The sequence below is a fragment of the Tiliqua scincoides genome, chromosome 2 (genome assembly GCF_035046505.1).
Source record: "Tiliqua scincoides isolate rTilSci1 chromosome 2, rTilSci1.hap2, whole genome shotgun sequence".
Taxonomy (NCBI): domain Eukaryota; kingdom Metazoa; phylum Chordata; class Lepidosauria; order Squamata; family Scincidae; genus Tiliqua; species Tiliqua scincoides.
In genome coordinates this window covers 106,196,008-106,217,626 of record NC_089822.1, presented here as the reverse complement: position 1 = coordinate 106,217,626, position 21,619 = coordinate 106,196,008, and the positions used below count along the sequence as shown (strand labels likewise).

The window sequence follows — 21,619 nt, the reverse complement described above, 5'->3', positions numbered from 1 at the left end:
CCCTCTTCCATGTCACAGCCCATCAGATATTTGAAGAATGCTATCACTGCTCCCCCCCCTTCTCTTTTCCAGGCTAAGCAAACCACATTTCCTCAACCTTTTCTCATAGGATTTATTTTCCAGATCCCTGATCATCTTTGTTCCCTTTCTTTGACCCTGCTCCAGTTTGGCTGAATCCTTCTTAAAGTGTGGCGCCCAGAACTGGACACAGTTCTCTAGATGAGGTCTGACCAGCATAAAATGGAACCACTACTTCTTGCTACTTGGAACCATGGTTCTGCAAATGCAACCTAAAATTGAATGAGCTTTCTTTGCAACAACATCACACTGCTGACTCATGTTCAGCTTGAGCTCCACTACAACACCAAGATCCCCTTCACACACAGTGATGCCAAGTCAGGTATTCCATACATGTGCCTGGGTTTGTTTTTGTTCTTTTTTCTTTTGGGGGGGCGGGCACCTAAGTGCAGAATCTTGCATTTGTCTCTTCATTTTGTTAGTCTGAGCCCAGTATTCCATTCCACTAAGGCTCTCCTAAATGCTTCCATTGTTTTCCAAGTCTCTAATATTTAAATCAGCAAGGCTCTGTATACATCCTGTGGTGTGTATACCCTGATTTCACACTATCTGTTGATTTATTTAGGACCTTTCTAAACTCTCCCTTAGAGGTTTGGGATGTCATCCAGCTGCAAATCACCATTATCCTTTGTTTGGCACCTTCTCTTTCCAAGAGTTCCTTTCCCTTGACAGGTACCAGAAAAGAAAAGAAAAAGACTCTGAGCTAGCTCATTTGACCCAGATGCCCTCCTGCTTTTCAGAGTAGGACATTCAAACACGCCAGGTGACCCCAAATGACTCAGAGAAAGCAGAGTTTACTCCCACTGGTTATAAACCCAAGAGCAAACTCCCACATGCATAATTGCCATTGTCCTGGATAGCATGAGTACACTGAGATAGGGGCCATATCTAGTTTAGCTGTATCAGTATTTATTCATTTTCCAGCTTGCTTTATAATCTCCTTGCCATTCAACCTCTGCCCTCCCTTCCGTTTTGCCAAGAGATACATTTCCCCCCCTTCTCACCTGCTATTATTTTCCCTGTTGTTCCAAGCCTTGTAAATCCTTTTAATAAACTCCTTATATTTTTACTGATTCTTCTGCAAATCAGATGCAGCAGGACTGCCTCCTCTCTCTCTCTCTCTCTCTCTCTCTCTCTCTCTCTCTCTCGTTCCACTGTACTGCACCAAGATACCTGAGCAATTTGTTGGTCTCTTGATTCACATAGGTGGTGATGTTGACAGCTGTCTCATTTTGCTCCACAAACTTCAGGAACTCACTGGAGTCCAAATGAGAATCCCCATCGTCAAAATTCTATAAAAGCACAAAGCAACATACAGGAGAGGCTGAAAAAGCAGTACTTGTTTTCAAGTCCCTAGCTATGAAGTCCACACACTCACCACACAAGCTTCAAGACTTCACACTCTCTCTCTCTCTTCCCATGTGCAAGTCACTGCATGTGATTTAGAGTGTACACATGTACATACATAGGCCCAATTTATGCTATGCTCCTTTTCTTTGATTTTTTGAACAGTTCTATTCAAGTTCTTTTAACTTCCATTTAAAAGAGAAGTTGTCCATTCCTAAAACTATTTTTATTGCTTTTCTTTATCCCTTTTCAAGTTTGAATCCAGTCTTTCCGGAACAAAACCAAAACTGAACATATTATATAGTGCCTTGCACCTATCTGTGGAAGGGTGCCAGTACTTCCTTTCTACAAATGCTTTATCAGTGCATCACGGAATTGCATTTTTCTTTCTCTTCAACTAGTTCTTTATACCTCTTAGGCCAGTGTTTCTCAAACTGTGGGTCGGGACTCATTAGGTCGGTTGCAAGCCAATTTCAGGTGGGTCGCCATTCATTTCAATATTTTATTTTTAATATATTAGACTTGATGCTCCCATGGGATGTGACCGCATTTGGGGAAATGTGACACATCTGTACTTTGAACATGCTACTCTGTATATGCTTTGAACAATGACAGTAAATGGGACTTAATCCTGGGTAAATGTAGGTAGGATTGCAGCCTAGGATTGTTAAAAAATTTTGTGCTTGACGATGTCACTTCTGGTCATGACATCACTTCTGGTGGGTCCTGACAGATTCTCATTCTAAAAAGTGGGTCCCGGTGCTAAAAGTGTGAGAACCACTGTCTTAAGCTACGAGTACATCCTCAGGTCTATTTCTTCTGATTTTGTTTTGCTTTGCATTTTCTGTCATTGTCACTTTTTATTTATGGGCATTTATGGGCATTTGCAATACATACAAACTAGCACAAACTGCAGTATAAGAATAACAATGTACAAGAGAAACAGTAGGAAGGAGACAACACACTGACACTTTTGCTCATGAGTGGATCTGCACCCAGGTTGGGGTTCATCCTAATGAACAAGGTGAAATGCAACCACCTGTGACTTGGCTGGGGTAACTTCTCATGACTGTGTTTTTGGGGAGATGCACCACACTTCCTCTTGAAACAATGAACTTAGGGCCAAATCCTTCTCCTCCGAACGAAATGCAGTCACACCATCAGAGCGTCTGCTGCATCCTGTGGAGGGGGAGGAGTTCTGCTGCATCCTTTGCAGGGGTGTAACAGGGTGGGGGAGAGTAGCAATGGGGGCAGGTGGATTGGCCTGAGAGGGGGTGGGATCAGCGACAGCCACATGCACAAAATCCGATCCCCCTTCCCAAGCCTGACCCGGTGACACTTGTGGACTTCTGTTAGCTATAGAGTTTGTGCAGGTCTGAGGTGCCCTATTACAGATGCTGAGGCTTACCTGGGGCAAGGCGACAAAAGTCCCCCTAACCTGCAGAGACCTCCAGCACACAAAATTCCTGCACAGGATGCAACACTGTGCCAGCACTGCTGCATGGAACTTTGCTCTGGATTGGGCTGTAGAATCAGGATAATGATTATCTGCAGAGAAGTCCTAATCAACAGCATTAAACGGATAAGCTCATTGCTTCCTTTGTCAGTCAAATGCCTCTATCTCCCCTTTCCGATCATCTGTACCTTGAAGTACTTGTCTAGGATTTCTGTGTAGTTGCTCCCTTTAGAGAACCAACCATCGGGAATGATCTCAGCTTCAAGCCACTGTATGACACGTCGTCGAAGTTCATCTCGGTCAGCCTGGTAGCAGACAACTGTTGAGTAAGGACGAAATGGAAACACTGCATCAGGAATGGTGGAAAAACACAAGGAATTGACAGAGAAGGGAAAAAGAGAATTCCTAAAGGTAGGTGAGAAGCAGTGCAACTTCCCTTAGTCTCAAGCGGAACATAAACTGGCAAGCAGCAAACTCCAAAACTCCCAATCCCGTAGAGTGATACATAAAGTGGTACACACTACTCTTCTCTTGAGACACATGAGAAACTAGTCTCAAGGAAACGACTACTGATTCTCCATAGGGATACTTTCCTTGGCAGGAAGAACAGAAAAAAACGCATTTAATGCACCTAAACCTTTGTTTATCTGTTTGGTAAAGATTCTCCTGATGAAAGGTAATCTGGGGCCCAAAGCCTTTTGGGCTTTTTGAGCTGATTTATTGAGAGGTTTGAACTTCAGATAAATCATTCTCCATGCCACCGTATACACTGTTCTTGGGCTGTACCTGAAGTCTCCCATAATTCTATGTGGTCCTAGAAAAATGCTGACTCTGCCCCAATCTGTCTCACCCACTGTGTACTCAGGCACAGCAGAACTCTGAAGCTGCAGTCTGATGCAATTACATGTGGATAAATACAACCGAACTCACCTGGACTTATTTCTGAGCAAATATGCACAGGATTAGACTGTATCACTGCCTATTTCCCACACACACAAGATGAGAATGTTTCAGAAAACCAAAATCTAAATATTGTGCATACTGTTCTATCTATTTGGGGCTGGTTTGGATGATACTTTGTCTGCCAGCCCCTCTTTGCACAGTTGGGGGCCAAACACACCATGAGTACTCATGCCCCACCCATTTCTGGGGTGAGGAACTTTAACATAGGAACAATGTTAAAGTTGCATTAGCAATGTGAACAAACAGTCCCTCTACATAATGCAAAAAGCCCCAGGAAGTGGGCAGATTGCACGTTCACAATATGCTTCCCATACAAATGCGTGAAGAGGGACCAATGGATGGCATCTCATAAGGAACAGTCTCTGGGACACTTGAGCATAGCAAAGGCATACTTACCTGGACTTGCAGCTGAGTTCTCAGGCTTTTTTTCTATTAACAGAAAGAAACAGGAAAATCTGAGCTTAAAGGCATTTTGTGCCATGTTTTGTGTTTTTACTGAATCACACCTCATGCCTCATGCCTTGTGCAATCACTCAAAAGTGAGAAGAGAGAATTACACTTGACCTTCCTGCCATGCAGCTAACCAAAGTAAGCGCAAAGTTTGGTTCACTGCTGTAAATAAGCACAGTCAAATTTTGCCAGCTGAATGCCATTAAGGGCGCAACCCTAACCCCTTATGTCAGTGCTTTGCAGGGCAATGCAGCTCTGTGGTAAGGGAACAAACATTCCCTTACTTTGAGGAGGCCTCTGTGAATGACACCCAACTGCAGGATGCAGCACACATCGCATTGGCACTGCTGTGCCAGTGCTGGAAAGCACTGACATAAGGGGTTAGGATTGCGCCCTAAGCTGTTTAACTTGTCCAAGACCCATGGTTTTGGACTGCGTAACAATTTAATAACCATCTCACAATGTCAGTTATGGCTTCCATTTTACTCTTTTACTATAGAGAACTTACAGTTAAGCATCTTAAGATTGATAAGGCCCAAGGACAAGGTTTTTGCAGTACCTGAAATAGATGACTAGTTTGAGTATCTGGCACATTCTGAATGCACTCTGTAAATTGAGAACTGGCAACTTTTTATGCAAGTGTTCCAATGTTTAAGTTCAAAGCAAAGATAATAGCAGGGTGCAACCTTAGAACAAGAGTACAGAGCCAGGAGAGGGGCACAAGAAGACAATTAGAGATGCTATAAAGGTCCTTTCTATGTGGTGCCAGACAAGCACAGCCATAGCCTTCTTAACACCACCAGGTCAGGGGAAGCCAAAGAGCTGCTTGGATAAGTGGAGTCCATCCAGAGCCAGGGAGTACAACATAATCAGGGTACCTCCTGATCTAAAACATAATTTAAAACGTTGAAGGATCTAGTGTAGTCTTGAGCTTGAAAACTCGAGCTACATTTTTAATTATGTTTTAGACTCATCCAGCCACAAAAGCCTTAGAGCCCAATCTCATCCAACTTTCCAGCACTGATGCAACTGCAGTATTGCCCCAAGGTAAGGGAACAAACATTCCCTTATCTTGAGGAGACCTCCGTGACTGCCACCCAGTTGCAGGATGCAGCACATGCCCCATTGGCACAGCTGCACCGGTGCTGGAAAGTTGGATAGGATTGGGCCCTTAGTGTGTTTGAACCTCCTGATATTTAGCTACAGATAGCTCACCACAAGGGGTAGCTACAGGCATTTCTTTTTTTTTTTTCAACTCTACAGGATGCAATCGAACCATTTGCAAACAACTTGGGCTTTCCAAAAGTTGACTTTCCTCTCACCACTTACAAGGTGGACCATCCCTGGTTCCAAATATATACATACTATGGATGACTGGCTTCCTACTATTTCAACTGTCTAGGAGGTTTGGTGAGCTTTGAGTTGTCAATCTCAATTCAATCTCGTCATATAAAACCAGTTTTTGTGTAACTGACCTCCAGTTTCAGCTTCACAAGGAAAACCTATGTGAACATATTTGGTAAGGAGCAAGGGTTGTTTATGCAGGGATCCTATTCAGCCTTCCTAGTTCAGCCTCCAGGCATGCAGCTGAGCTTGAGGGGATCTTGCCCAGCTGTGAGAGCCTACAACTGTTCCACCTCCCAAACTATGCCCATTTCTGCTTCCTCCCCAGCTTGCTTATGACTGCTGTTTTTTGCAAAAACAGGAAACCTGTCACTAGACAATGAGGCTGGGCTATCATGCCCTGTAATAGGCATGGCGATCCCCTAATGACAACAAGATGATCAGCAGCCCCCACTTGCCTTGTTGCCTTTTTTCAACCTCTGCTTTGGTGCCACCCTTGCCCAAAGAACTACATACTTCCACAGCAAAGTCTGGTTGAAATAAGCAAAACATTTTGTGCCAAACCAAATCATGTGTGTTTGAAAAACCAAGGAAGAGACCCCATGTTAATCTCAGTGTTCCCAAGGTTCTAATGAACTCTACAGTCTGACTGGAAAAGCAGTTGTTTCATGGGTATCCCAACATAAGCCTCGCTTACCTTTACAATGGCCATCATAGTCCACCTGGATTTTGGAACCAGTGAGGCAAGCATCGCGATGTAGCTCACAGTGGTTCAAGTATGTCTTGCCATTGCTGCCACAAACTGGTCTCTTGTGCGGTTTGCATTTCTACAAAGAAAGAAGCCAGATAAACTGACTCAAGAGATTGATGAGGGAAGGAGGAAACTAAAGACCAGACCTCAAACAGCCTATTTGTATTAGAAGAGGGAAAGAGAGAGGGAGAGAGACTAAACATAAAAGATCAGAACAGAGTTCCAGACTTCCAGTACCCCAATGAAATGAATCTGTTAAAATGACTCCAACTTAATTCAGCGATGTTTGCTCATAATTCCCATTCTGTGTACAAGTTTCCACTTCTTTGTGAACACACAGCTTAGCTGTATGTTCAGTGTCTTTGCTTCCTGACCTACCTTAAAAGATTATCATGCAAATTGTTGAGATAATGCATGAGGAGTATTTTAGTCACCACACCACATTCCCCCGAGTGACAACAGTGACAAGACGGCTTATTTGAGGTACTGCTATTTTAAAAGCTGGTTTGAAATACGGGGGAGCAGAAGTCCCCAAACAATTTAAAATGCGATCTCATGCAATAATTTTTAAAAAATAGTTCACAAAATGGAAAGGAACTGGTACAGGAGATAGTCTTGTTACCATTTGCACTTAGGTGCATTTTCCAAACCAACAGAGCTATATAGACACAGTCTCCAGAGAAGAGAAAAAAAGAAATTAAAAGAAAAAGTTTTCTTTTTCATGAATGGGAACACCACTAAAGGGAAGAAAGTGTTTGAGCTAGCAGTCTCAGAACCCTGCTGCTTGAAGTGCTGATCCCTGACTTACCTCAATGCACAGACAAGTTGGCTCACTTTTCTCTGTCACAGCACACTCCCGGCCTGCCCCACAGAAAACATTGGCACAGATTTTGGACTTGCTCATTGGCTCCTCCTAAGGGATATACAGAGAAAATACAATAAATAAATACCAGCCACCATCAGAAAAAGACAGTCTGCTTTTCAGGTATCAGCTTTAGGGATGACTCAGTGGAGGAGTAGGACTCAGCTAGAAACCAAAACTCTCTCAGACATCAGTCACTCTGGGGCCACTTAGGAGGCACACCTACAGTTTGCAGTCTGCACACCTACAGACTGCAAACAGGGCGCAAGAACTTTGACATGAGAGTTTGGAAGAGAAAAGAGGGTGACTGTGAGGGTCAGCTGCTTTGTTTGTATGGGACTTGCAGGGCATATGGGACTAACAAGGGAGTGTGCAGGGAGTCCAGACATGGCGGCTACAGTATCTGTAGCTTCAGGCAACATGGACAAGGGGAAAAGTGTGGAATGGTGACCTGCAGTATATGTGCCATTTTTGTTTTCCTACCCAAAGAAGACTATGAACTACTCCTATTGCAAGTGCAAGCTAGCCTCCCTGCTGGAGGAAGTGAAAGGACTTCAAGTGTGCTTTTCTGCCTTGTGACTCAGTATGGGGGTTGAGGAGTTCTTGGATAAGACAGAAGGAATTCCCCAAGAAGGGAAGATGGAGGTATTTCCTAAGAAAGAGGAAATCCTTATGGGAAGTGTGGACATGTGATATTGAGGAACAAGAAAAAAGGGGGCTATTCTGGCCCATTGGATTGAGCAACTAATACTAATCTTTCTCTGTGGAGAATAATACACACCCATTGGACAAGAACTGACACCCAGAGAATGCAAACAAGGAAGAAAGACTTTCAGTTACCCATGGATGGGAGAAATGCAACTATCATCCCAAGGAAGAGGAGATGTGTGGTGGTGTAGGAGATTCCCTACTGAGAGGCAGTGGTATGCAGACCACACATGTCAACTTGGAAAGTGTACTTTCTTCCTGATGCATGTATCCAAGATGTGATGGAGAGATTGCTGAGACCCATCCATTTCAGCAATCAATAAGGTCCAAGTGCTGTTTTCATTTGTCCTTCTTGTTAAAGGTCAAGGTTCAGCAAGAGTATGCAAGATAGGGACTGAACAGCTGGCTATGAAAACAGTGTCATCAAGAAAAGTTTGGTTTCTTATGCTACCTGTGTGAAGGACTCCTAGCTAGAGATAAGGTGCACCTCATGAGGTCTGGGAAGAATGTATTTGACAAGAGTCTCACAAACCTCATCAAGACAACGATAGACTAAGTACAAAGAAGGAGGGAGACAAAAACACAGAACCAGGGAAGATAGTAGGAGTTGATATCCATGGTCTTCAATGTCTGAATATTAATGCACACGGTAAAGGAAACAAAGAACAAATCTGGAATCCTAACATCGGAAGGCATATGTTATTTGATAGACACTATGGAAATATAGTGGGATGAAATATGGTGGAGTATGGTATTTGAAGGGTGTAACTTGTCCAAAAGGAATAGGCCTAAAAGAAAGGGAGGTAGAATTGCATTATATGTCAAGAATACGTACACCTGCACAGAAATCCAGGAAGTTGAGCATGGAAGTCCAGCGGAAAGTGTCTGAGCAAGAATTAAAGGTGAGAGGAATAATTGTGGGAGTCTCATACAGACCACCTGGCTAGCTGAAGTTACAGAAAATGCTTTCCTTGCACAGATTAACAAATCTTCAAAGAAGAAAGCCACAGTGCTAATGGGGACCAACAATCCTGATCTCTGCTGGAAGTCCAACTCACCTAGAGAATGGGAGGTCCAATGAATTCTTGACTTGCTTTTTGTGGACTGCTTCATCATTCAAAAGGTGGATGGATGAACAAGGGGGTCTGCTATCCTGGACTTAATCCTTACCAACAGGGAAGAATTGGCCAAGGAAGTGAGAATTGTGATATCAAGATATTTTAAATTTAATAAATAAATAAAAAAAAGCTAAAGGTAATCAGGTGTGTACCCTGGAGTTCAGGAAAGCAGAGTTAAATGGCTACAGGGGAAATTAAGTCTTATCCCTTGGCTGAAACTTCTACAAGAAAAAAGTCCAGGAAGGGTTAGATATTCACTATCTTTAACAAGATACTGAAGGCACACTCAAACAGTTCCCATGAGCAGAAAAGTTGAGCGATATCTAAGGAAACCAGTGTGACTGCACAAAGGACTTCCTGAGAAGTTGAGAAGTAAGATGTTCATGTACAAGAGTCTGCTTTTACAAGAAATGTCAAGAAGTTAACAAAGGAACACTACATAATACAGCCCACACCTGCAGGGATGATTTCAGGAAGATTGAACATAAAATAAATGGAAGCTTGTGAAGAACACCAAAACAACAAAAACATTTTTTTCCTGGCTATGTCTATGTCCAAAAGAAGGGGAAGGTCAAGGAAGTAATAGGACTGTTTTGTGGAGAAGATGATGCGGTAGTAACAGATGATGGACAGAAGGTGGAGCAGCAACTCTTACTTTGCATCTGACCTCCCACAGGAGAAAGATGACCCAACCAAACAACAGTTAAACTAATGAAGAGATAAAGAGGTAAAAAGATGGTAAAGGAACTCCAGCTTACTTTAAATGAATTCAAGTCCAAGCACCAGGTGAACAACACTCCAGGGTACTGAAGAAGCTTGTGGATGTAATAACAGAGCCACTGCTGGTAATCTTTGAAGACAAATATTATTTGTCTGTAGAGAATGAATGAAGTGCCCAAGATCTGGGGATGAGCAAATGTCCCTATCTTTAAAAAAAAAAGGGGGGGAAGAAGATCCAGGAAAATACAGACCAGAGAGCCTGACATCTACACACAGAAACATCCCATAACAGATTATTAAGCAGAATGTCTGTGATCACTAAGAAAATAATAGGCTGTTTTCCTGGAGCCAGCATGAGTTTGTCAAGAATGAGTTGTGTCACAATAACCCCATCTCCTTATTTCGATAGAGTGACTAGCCTAGTAGATCATGGGAAAGCATACTATGAACACAATATGCTTAGATTTCAGTTTGGCATTTGACAAAGTCTCCTGTGACATCCTTGTTGATAAAATGGTAACATGTGGGCTGGATCAGTGGTTCTTAATGGTAGGTCCAGGACCCACCAGTGGGTTTTGACCCAATTTTTGGTGGTTCATAAAACTGACAGGGCAGATAAGGCTATGTGCATCAAGGGTTAAACAAGCTGCTACTTGGGGGGAACACTACTGTCCAATCACTATTATAGCCACACCCCTTGGCATTTACAAATCAGGTAGCAGCCTAAAGGACCTCTACACAGTTTGCGACCCACTAGGCTAGATCAGGGGTGCCCAAACCCCAGCCCTGGGGCCACTTGCGGCCCTCGAGGCCTCTCAATGTGGCCCTCAGGGAGCCCCTAGTCTCCAATGAGCCTCTGGCCCTCCGGAGATTTGTTGGAGCCCACACTGGCCCAACGCAACTGCTCTCAGAGTGAGGGCAACTGTTTGACCTCTTGCATGAGCTGTGGGATGAGGGCTCCCTCCACTGCTTGTTGTTTCATGTCTGTGATGCAGTAGCGGCAGCAAAGGAAAGGCCAGCCTTGCTTTGTGCAAGGCCTTTTATAGGCCTTGAGCTTTGCAAGACCTTCATTCATTCATATAAGTTCATCTTTAATATATTATTTATGTAAATCTATGTAAATTTATTCACATTTTAAATGTAAATTAATTCTTTTTTCCCTGGCCCCCAACACAGTGTCAGAGAGATTATGTGGCCCTCCTGCCAAAAACTTTGGACACCCCTGGGCTAGATGATAGGTGAGTTAAAAGCTGGTTGAATCCCAATGAGCTCTAATAAATGGCTTCAATTAACCTGAAGACAGATATTCCCTGAGTGGAGAGTGGGTTACCACAACATTCAGTCTTGGTCCCTACACTGCTCAACATTTACATAAATGACATGGATAAGGGAGTAAATAAGAATGCTTATCAAATCTGCACACAATGCTGGGAGAGGAAGCTAACACCCTGCAGAACTGAATCAGAATTCAAGTTTATCTTGACAGGTTCAATCACTAGGCCAGCCATTTTCAACCACTATGCCGTGGCACACTGGTGTGCTGTGAACGGTCTGCAGGTGTGCCATGGGAGTTTGGGGGGTCATTTTTTAGTAGGGTCATTAGGGATGTGAGCCCCCCACCAGCAGCATGGTGCGCCTTGCCAATTGTCAAAAAACTGATGGTGTGCCTTGACAATTTCATTACCTTATCAGTGTGCTGTGAGACAAAAAAAGGTTGAAAATCACTGCAGTAGGCCCATATCAACAAGATGAATTTCAACAGAGACAAATGTAAAGTCTTGCAAGTATGTACAAAACACCACGAGCACAACTTCAGGACAGGGAATACCTGTAGGCTTACTTTTACAGGAAGTTCTCACCCATATGTCTCACTTGTTTCAATGTCGTTTTGCTTTCTTAAATCTGCCTCCTGTCAGCATAAGGATTTCGAAGCAGCACCTCAAGTGTCAATGAAAAATTTGATCCCTGCCGCCCAGTTTGATTGGACTGCCCAATTCCGGTCACTGTGCCAGGCCAAAAGGAGGTCTCATCTCTGCACCACCCTCCCCTCTTCCTTTCCCCTTCTGCAACAATACCCCACCACCAACTATCCCCTAGATGGGCTGCTCACATTTGGCAGGCTTGAAGTCTCGCTAGTGAGGTGCAGCTTGCTGCTGCTTCTCTGCCAGTTTGCAGGGAGATCGTCTCACAAACCCCTGCAATGCAGTGACGAAAGCTCCGTGGCTGCGTGCCCAAGTGGCTGCAGTCACAGCTGAAGGTTCAGGGGACACTCTTGTTTACATAATCTCCTTAAGGTAGAATTGGTTTCATTATACGTTGTTTCAGTTAAAGTTGCAATTTCTAAGACTCTCTCCAGGACATTAAGATAGGATTGTGCTCTTAGCAGACCATAAGCTGCACATTAGCCGGCGGCTCAGGACAAATTGCAATATGACTCGCAAGTCAACTTGAGTCTGGGGCTGGAGACCTGTGACTCTACATGCCATTCTGCACAGTGACTCCAGCACATCCCTGTTAAAGCCTGAATGCCCCCTCCCCCAGTGTGGCTTTGGTCCAGATCACATGCCCCCATGAATGCTATTTTTGATAAAAGCAAAAAATGTTAACAGCCAGCAACACATTGATCATGTCATTATTTTGACCCGTTAAAAGGGGGATTTGACCAATTCATGGAGGCTGGGTCCAGGGAGGGCTATTAGCCATAACTAGGTTGAACCTCCATATTCAGAGCCAGAGCTACTAAAAATACCATGAATGCTAACAAGGGCAAGCAGTAGAGGGCTGTTGTATTCATGCTTCCTGGAAGCACTTGGCCAGACAGTGTTGGAAACAGGATTCTGAACTAAATGAACCATTTGGCTGCTTCAGCAGGGCTCTGCTTACATTCTTAAGTCTGCCTCCTGTCAGCAAAAGGATGTGCTTACTTTGAAGCAGCACCTCAAGCGATTGGGGGGGGGGAATCACCATCCAGCCAGTTCTCTAGACATCCTGGTCATGTTAGCACTGAGCCAAGTAAGTTATTCGGCTCTTTTCATTGGCAGCTCAGATGTATAACTGAGGGAATCCAAACACTGAAAAGCTTTTATGAGGGTATCCTGGTGAGAAGGAGGTGCTCTGTAGACAGTGTGTCTTGGCTGGAAAGTTCAGAGACATTTCAAATCTGTGTGGGCAAATCTTTGTGTTGTCCACATCTATGTGGGCAAATAAATCCTTTAAGGACAAGGACAGTTTTAAAGGATCCTTTAACAACTTCCTGAGGGAGTAAGCCTGTATAATGGCTGTACCATTTCAGGAGGTTCACATAACTGGATGCTCTTCCATTAAAAGACACAGAGAGAGAGAGAGAGAGAGAGAGAGAGAGAGAGAGAGAGAGAGAGAGATCCTGCGCATAGAGAACAAGCATGACACAAAGAAGGCTCGGATATAACAGAACCCTTCAGTCTAGCATCTTGCTTTTGATAAGCAGGAAGATTTCTTTTTGGGGAGAAGCATGTGAGTTCCCACCTGCAGTCTGAAGTGGTGTAGCCCAGACACAGGTTTACTACTTCAATGAGAAGCAGTTTTCTCTGAGTTTCAGAGAAAACAGGAAAAGGTGATCTGTGCTAGCTGAAACGTATTATCATAGGCACAGAAAATATAAGGTGTGATTTTCAAATTAGGCAGTGAAACTCTTATTTTATCTTCTAGATCAAACTTTTTAGCACTTTTCAAAACAGCATTTTATTGGGACCAACCTAGCTTTACAAGACTAAAAAAAAGTTTCACTTTACCAGCCACTCAAGCCTCTGTTTTTAATCTTTTTACTACCTCCAGGGGAACTACCTCAAGGGGAATTACCTTCTGGAGCTTTGTTGAGCTCCATGTTCATTGGATCTGGACCATTCTGGTGAGCTTGCATTTCCCTTTGCAGTGGACCAAGGCAAGGTCGCCTATTCATGAGGAAATGTGCACACGCTTCTCCGTTTTGGTTTCCATAGGGCTCAATACACTTTCCTTGTCCACTATTGGTTTGTCACTTTCGCAGCCTGCCAAAAATCAGGTCACAACCCAGTGGTGGGTTCCCACCCACAGTTTGAGAACCATTGTTCTAGATGCCAGGAGATACTGCTGTTGAAAGAAGTGGTGGCTGTCTCCTAAAACTGAGGGGATGGCAGCTTGGGGAGGGGGGGCATCCATGACCATGTCTATAGTGAACACTGAAGTGACATGGCACTTCTCTTGCCCACATTTGGCCAGATGTAGAGGCAGACTGCCAGTAACACTAGTCCACCTCCACAACAGTCTGTGCAAAGGAAAGAAGGGTGGGGGGTGGTGCTAAATCGACATTTAAGCACCTCACAAAGCATTTGTATTAAAAGGCCAACTTTGTAAAACTTTTCCTTACATGTCACAAAAGTTTCCACTGTTTTGGTTTTGGATGCCAGCCAAAAAACATACTCCACCCACCTTACATAGTCTTGGCTCTCACATATTTTTTGCTAACAGATGCAAAATGCACTGCTGGGGGAGGAAAGAGACCGTGCCCATTCAATCAGATCTTAAATCTCCAAGAGATTGGCCAATCACTGCATAGCAGGGAGAGTTACAGCAAGGCAAGAGTGGTTGAAATCACCATTTTAAAAGCAGCAACTGCCTCCCTGCAGACTTGACGTGAGAGCCAGCTGAGCAGAAAACATTGCTCCCTGATTTTGTCAGTGGACTGGAATGCCCTTAAAAGAGACAAGGGAGCAAAAATGTCAAAGGCAAGTAACAGCAACGTTCATCACTGCCTCAGCAGCTTTTGAAACATTTCTATCAATCACAGCATGTTTGCAAACAATAAATACAGCCAGGACAACTCAGTATGAAATTGCTTATAGTAGCTTCTATGAAAATACTAAAACATCATCGTCAGCCCTGCATCCCACTCCAGCCAGATGTGAGGGCAGAGCCCAAAAGCTGAACATGGTGGAGCACAGGAGTGATGTCACCACTAAGTGCCAGATAGCTGAACTGCGGGGGAGGGGGAGGAGGTCCAGCGAGGGACCAGCGGGCGATGCTTAGGCTATAGAGGGGTTAGGCTGAAATCAACCCAGAAAGGGAGCTTGAGGAGGATATGGCAGGGTGGGTGAAGAGGGAGAGAAGGGTGTGGAGAAAGAATGGAGAGGCAGAGAAAGAGGCAATGGGGTGGGGAGGAGGGTGGATTGGGACCAGGAGGTGGGTAGTTCTGGCAGCAGGGTTCACACCAAAATTTAACTCCCTTCCTGGCCTTGATTCACCTGGTCTATGTTGTCTTGCAATAGCAATTTCACTGGCACAGGTCCAAGTAGACCTGGTGGGCTGGTACAGCATTACTCTGGGGTAAATGCACAAATGATTCCTTATCCCAAAGCTACTGCACAAAACTCTTGTGCAGGATACAGCAGGTACCACACTGGCACTGCTATATCACCACATCCGGAGCTATGGTGGATTGGGCTGTTGATCAAATCAATGACTTCTCTGAATCTTTCCTTTGGTTAACTCCTCTGGGCTCCTCCTAGTTGACACTTAGTTTCTCCACTCCTAAAACCTCTTTTCATTTAGCTTTCCAATTCCCCTACTGTCTTATAGAATTGAACAAGCATTCTGCCAGTGCTAACTGCTGTAAAAGAGCTGTAAAGCAGTTTCCAGAAGCATGCTCAGTAGCATGATGCTAGGATGCAGGTGGGAAGGGTAGAGCCTTCCTGCCCATATCAATGACTCTCTCGCTGCCGGCTGGAACAGATAAGCCAGTGGGAGAAGCAGAAGGGGGCAGGGAACGGCAGAACAGGGGCAGGGAGGGGTGAAATCAGGCAGGGAGGGGGCATAATTGAGAAGGAGATTGCAGGTGGGGTTGATCTGGTGGCAATGGCTTATGTGAAACAATGGACCATGCAGACATCCTTCAGCACTCTACTGTGTTGTGCTACTGGCTGACTATTGGTCAAGACAATCCACCTGATCATAGCCAAGGGGAGTTTTCAGCAAGCACAGGAGTGAAAACAAAATATAACAAAAAAAAAAAGGAGGAACTGCTTCCTCATGGTGCAATCTCATGCCACTGGGGAGTGTATGTGATATTATAGTCATGAAAAAAGATGGTGAGATTAAGGGGGGAAAAGTCATTTAAAGTGGCAGGATGAACCATTTCAGGTAATGTTGTAGAAGCGGCTCTACAATGTTGTAGAGAAGCAGAAGGCACTTTAAACCACATTAAAGAGGAGATCAATAAATAAAAGCTGGAATTCTAAGCACAGTTCCTGGGTTTCTACGAATAGAGCAGTTACGACAGAGCAGCATTTATCTAAAGTGTGCTCCTAGGAGCCCTGGGACTCCCCAAGGCATCTTCAGCGGTTCCACTTATGACACTGATGGTGTCATAAGTGGTTGCCATCTGCTTACCACTGTGTGTCTCTGTGCGTGCACCAGCGCTCTGGAGCTCCCCTAGACTGCAAGCATGTGCCAGCGGGGCTTCCTGAGATTCCATTTAAGAGCATAAAGGGCTCTGGAGACCGAAAATTTTGAGAACCGCTTCTACAGAGAATAATTCGACAGAGTAATTAAACCAATTCTACCTGTGAGTAAGCATATACAGAATCTTGCTCTAAGGTTGCCAATCTGAGATTGGTAATGCCAGCCCACCTTGGCCTTGCCGTAGCGAAGGAGCATTATGCATGAAATGGAGAAAATGCTTTATATGCGGTGCAGTGTCTCTGCAGTGCTAAAGGGTTCTAGTTTGAAAGCCAAATGTACGTCTTTCTTGCACCTAATGCTGGGTTAATCCTCTATAATCAAATTCTTATTCATTACTCATGGTTAGCCTGCTGATGAGGCTGGGTGAGGTGACCAATTCAGGTGGTGATTGTTGGGAGATGGTGGGAATCCTGTAAAGTTCTTGCACCTGCCTGCCTACCCGGCCCGTCCACTCGCTCAATCTGCATAGCTGGTCCAGTGCCAACTACCCTCTTCCTCTTCTTTGCATACTTTTAAAGCTCCTCTCTCTACTCCAGCATGAACTGAATCTGATAAATCTGGTCACATTAGAGTTATTCTGTGCCGCTTTTTTGGGTAATATTCACTTCTCCTAATTTTACATCCAGATAACTATTAGTTCCTCAAATTAGACTTCTCAATTATTATCAAGGTGGCTTAATGACAAAAGATACAACATTATATTTAAAATGGTCAAACTAGCTCAGCGTTTCTCAACCAGTGGTACTCGTACCACTAGTGAAATTAGAAGTGGTGTCCAGTGGTACTCACGGGACCCCCAGACTCCCACCGCCTGGCAGCGAGACCAGCAATGCAATGTGACAAGCAGCATTAAGAGGCTCGGCTTGGCAGGCAGAGTTCCAGCGTGCGCTTTTCGCGAGCTCAAAAAATCCCTTTCATCTGCCTTGAGCCTCTTACCAGTGTTTGCCGCATTGCGTCTGGCCTCCCAATCCAGAAGTAACTGGTGGTGACAAAATCGCCAGTTACTTCCGGTGGTACTTCCAACAGGTGAACCATGCAACGTGGTACGGCTGGGGACAAATGTTGAGAAACACTGTACTAGCTGATTAAAAAATACTTGAGAAGGGCATAAAGCGCACACAAATTGCGTTTAAAGCTCATGAGAAGACATACTTTGTCTGGTGCTGGCATGGTTGTGATTGTGCTATTAGGAAGGAATTCCATCATCTGGGGACTATCACCAAGAAAGCTCTTTGTAACCATGAGTATATGGCAGGGACGTGGGGTGAGGGGAGGGAGATCCACCCAGGTTGTAGTCCATGGGAAAGAGCCACAGGCACAGAAATCAGAAAGCGTACAGAGCCGGAAAGTGGGTGGAGCACATGTGCAATTACAGGGGAGGCTGTGGCTCTTTTCCATGGACTACAACAGAGGTGGGTCTGCCTCCCCTCACCACATACCCCTGATAAAAGGTTTCAAAATTTGGCTGCCCTTGACAACATTTCAGAGGCTTTGTACAAAGGGGGGCAGGTTTTCACAGATATGAGACATGAGAGCACCACTGTATGAACTGACTCCCTATTGTCTTCTAGGCTCAATACAAGATACTGATGAATATCTATTAAAATTTGAGTGGCTTCTACCCAACGTATCAGAAATTACTCTAGTACCGAACTCGTATGTCCCATTATTATCTCAAAGGTTGACCAGGAGTACTCCTTTAAGATTCCCATCCTTGTATCACAGTAAAACCACAAAAGAACACAGACACATTTTCTGTGGTCAACTGTGGAATTTCTCTCCCCAAGAGATTTGCTAAAGCCTGAGTCTAACAAAGCCTGGGCCTGAATTTCATCCAGACAGGATATAAGACTTCCTTATTTCAGCTAGCAATGGCTAGAGATGGAATGGCACTTGGGTGTATGGAGGTGTGTGTACAGCCTCAATATTTGTTAATTTTATTTATTTTATCTTGATGGCTTTTAATATGCATTCTGACATCACGGTACCTGCTCTGAGCCTTCAGAAAAGAATGGGATTCAGACCTACTAAAATAAAATATGAATACATTTTAGACTGGAAGACTCACTGGAGTGTGTTAGCGTAAGCCACATTTATTTCACTAAGCTTGTGCCAAATCAGCTGTGTATTATATTTTAAAGAAACCTCTCCTTCAACAATCTGAGAGGATGAACAGAAGAGATCTTCCACCAGGAGAGCTGCTTTGCTTTAGGAGCAGGTTAAAAACTGCAGTACTACAGGAGATTTTTAGGAAGAGAGAAAGACAAACAAAATTTGGCTCAATCCGGAGCCCTGATTAGGCATTCCAGGGGAAAAAATGAAGTATTCTTAATAAGAGTTCTGTGATTTTGAAAAGCAAGATTCCATAGGGTTTGGTTACAGACCCTTTTTATGCAAATAAAGTAATAATCAAAGGTGCCCTTATTCATCCTCTTTCCCCACCCTTCACCCTCTGTGCCAGTAAGTTCAAACTGTTCAGGAAAGAGCTAAGAGTCCCACATTGTGGCAGGAATGGCTTGTCACATTTTCCAGGCTCCTAGGATGAAAGCTGCATCAGCACCTGCCTGCTAAATAAGTAAAAAATGTCACACTGTAGTGAATTTTTCCTCTGCTACACAGCAGATAAATTTTTCACAGACCAGCTAACACCAACTAGCTTTCTTTTTCTTTTCTTTTTTTTCTTTCTTTTTTTTCTAAAGAGAGGACATTCTAACATGAAAAAGTTAGTGAAATTTCAGTTGGGAATTCACCTACTAGGAAAAATAATGTGGCCATTAGGCCAATACATGCCCATTCAATGTAAGGAGTTGCATTGGAACTCTGCCTCTAGTTGAGCAGTTAAAGCAGCAATTTTCAACCACTATGCCACGACCCATTGGTATGCCATGAATGGTCTGCAGGTGTGCCTCAAGAGTTTAGGAGAGGGTCATATATTAGTAGGGCCATTGGGGGATGTGAGCCCCCTGCTAGCAGCGTGGTGTGCCTTGTCAATTGCAAAAAAAAAACAACACCTGACAGTCAACCCAATCCTAACTTGCACTGAAACAAGTTCAGTGCTGACAGAAGCTCAGCCCAAGGCAAGGGGAACTTTCCCCCCTTAACCTGGGGAGAGCTGCTGCAGCCCCAATGGGTCCACTTGGATCTGTGTCACCTAAAGAAGTGGCACAAATCTGAGAAGCCCAGGACTGCCCCGGGGCATGACTGCTGGATCCTGGCCCCGCCTCCTGCTCCCCACCTGCCTGCCTGCCCCTGGAAACACCTGCCGCCTGCCCTCCTCCAAACGCCTCCCTCCCACCTCCTTCCTGCCTTCCCCAAGGCTCCCCAGATCCCTGTGCCAGCCAAGCTTGGCCAATGCAAACTCACCCAGCCCAGGACTCACATCAGCGCAGTGAGGCCAGCACATGTCCATGCGCCAGCCTATCTCCCCGAAAAGTTGTGCAAAAGTGCTTTACGGCACTTGTGCCGTAAAGGGACTTGTGCCAGCTGAAGCAGCACTCAGAATTGCGCCCAGTGTGCCTTGACAATTTTGTACTTTGAAAAAAAAGTACTGTCTCAGTGTACCATGAGTTGAAAAAGGTTGAAAATCACTTCTCTGGTGGTAGAGCAGCTCTAGTAGTTATACTGCACAGTATGTGCCCCAGTTCTGACATATAAGAAAATAGGAGCCTCTTCTACTGTCGTAAATCCCTCCCCCACCCCAATAGCCTAATCCTGGATATCATATGGATTGAAATGATAATAGAGAGACAAGGCAAGCCTTATTGTGCCCACAGCTGCCAGGCAAGAGCAGTTGCATACCGTTTTGTAAATCTCCCAATTGCAAACCGGATCTTGATCTACTTAGGTACATTCAGCGGGCAACTTCTGGTTGACTAACATGGGACATGACCCTAATTTTGGTGCCAATGTGTACCTCTAGGGCTTTAACATTGCTGAAAATTTAGCAGGCCTGATCACTACGAATGAGAGGTCAAAGTTATGACAAAAGGACACTATTCTCAGGACCACATCACACAAGCATATAAACACAATATTCTAGAGAAGATGCTCAAAAGCACCTCTCTTTGTTTTCAAACAGTGGCATGGAGTGGCAATCCTGGTCAGAGCTGGGGTGCGCAGGGCAGGGGAAGTTCATTCTATCCTAACAGTTATTCTAAACCCGAAAATCATCTCAGTGAAGGGGTGATTCACGCCTGTTCAGGAGAGCAATTTTTCAGTTTAAAACAGTGCATTGGGGAGAATGAACTTCCCCTGCCCTGCGTGCCCCAGTTCTGACTGGAACTGCCACCTCACATGGCTGTTTTAAGGCAAAAGAGAGGTGTGTCCACTTGGAAGCTCATGTCTGGAGCACACATTTACCAAATATTTGTAGAGTTTGCCCATTAATGACTCTGAGGGCCAAATCCTATCCAACTTTCCAGCCCTGATGTAGCCATTCCAAAGAGGTATGTGCTGCATCCTGTGGTGGAAGGGCAGTTATGGAGGCCTCCACAAGTTAAGGGAATGTTTGTTCCCTTGCCTCGGGGCTGCACTGCAGCTGCAACGGTGCTAGAAGGTTGGATAGGATTGGGCCCTGAATTCACTGGCAGAGGTGAGGGCTCTGAGATGAACACTCAGCAGATTGTGCATGAGAAGAGCAGTCTAGAGTTTTTAAATCAAGAGAATCAAAGACAGAGCGACAGAGCTGTGAAGGCGAAACTACACATCACGTATGTGTGAGTTTTCCCTTCCATTTTTCTTTTTTTTCTTTTAAATAGCATGTAAAGAGACACACAAAATGCCATGAAACTATAGTGGGAGGCAGAAGAGCTTTAGTTCATAGCCCTTGCCATCATTTCTTGACTGCACTATTGACAGTTACATTGAAAGCCAAGGGAAGCTTGTTAAAAACCAAAAGTAACGAGCAGGGTTGTGTGTGATTAGGATCGAAACTGTGGTAGGGCTAGAAAGTTTGGGTGCTTTCTCTCTCTTTAAAAGAAAGAACAAAAGCCAAACCCGAAAGTTCTTCAGAGTTAGCTGGAGGTGGGGATGCAGCCTTGAAATGGATTACACAAGTTGATCTCTGGGGATCTACTGCTTGCAGCAGGCGTTCTTTTTTTGCCTTAATGTGTGATATGCTTGCATTTTTGAAAAATGACAACAAATATTACAAAGGCACCATAAGTCTTCAGTGAGCTCTCTCTCTCTCTCTCTCTCTCTCTCTCTCTCTCTCTCTCTCTCTCTCATCTAAGGAAAACTAGACCCAGTAGGATTGCCTCTGGAACTTCTCATTGCTCAGAAATTATATAGCACATATACAGCACAATTATAGCACACAGTTTTGAAAATCTTTACAAAGAGCCTTTTAT

At 44.4% G+C, this 21,619-nt stretch overlaps 1 protein-coding gene across 1 annotated transcript in view; it reads right to left on the bottom strand.

Moving 5' to 3' along the window:
* Positions 1-21,619, bottom strand: part of FSTL1 (follistatin like 1) — a 33,550-nt gene that overhangs the window by 8,270 nt on the left and 3,661 nt on the right. Inside the window, exons 3-7 of the mRNA XM_066614954.1 lie at positions 7,198-7,302; positions 6,336-6,465; positions 4,241-4,273; positions 3,070-3,200; positions 1,252-1,370 (exon numbers count right to left, since the gene is read on the bottom strand). Of these exons, the coding sequence (XP_066471051.1) occupies positions 1,252-1,370; positions 3,070-3,200; positions 4,241-4,273; positions 6,336-6,465; positions 7,198-7,302 (518 nt within the window). The remainder of the gene's footprint in view (positions 1-1,251; positions 1,371-3,069; positions 3,201-4,240; positions 4,274-6,335; positions 6,466-7,197; positions 7,303-21,619) is intronic.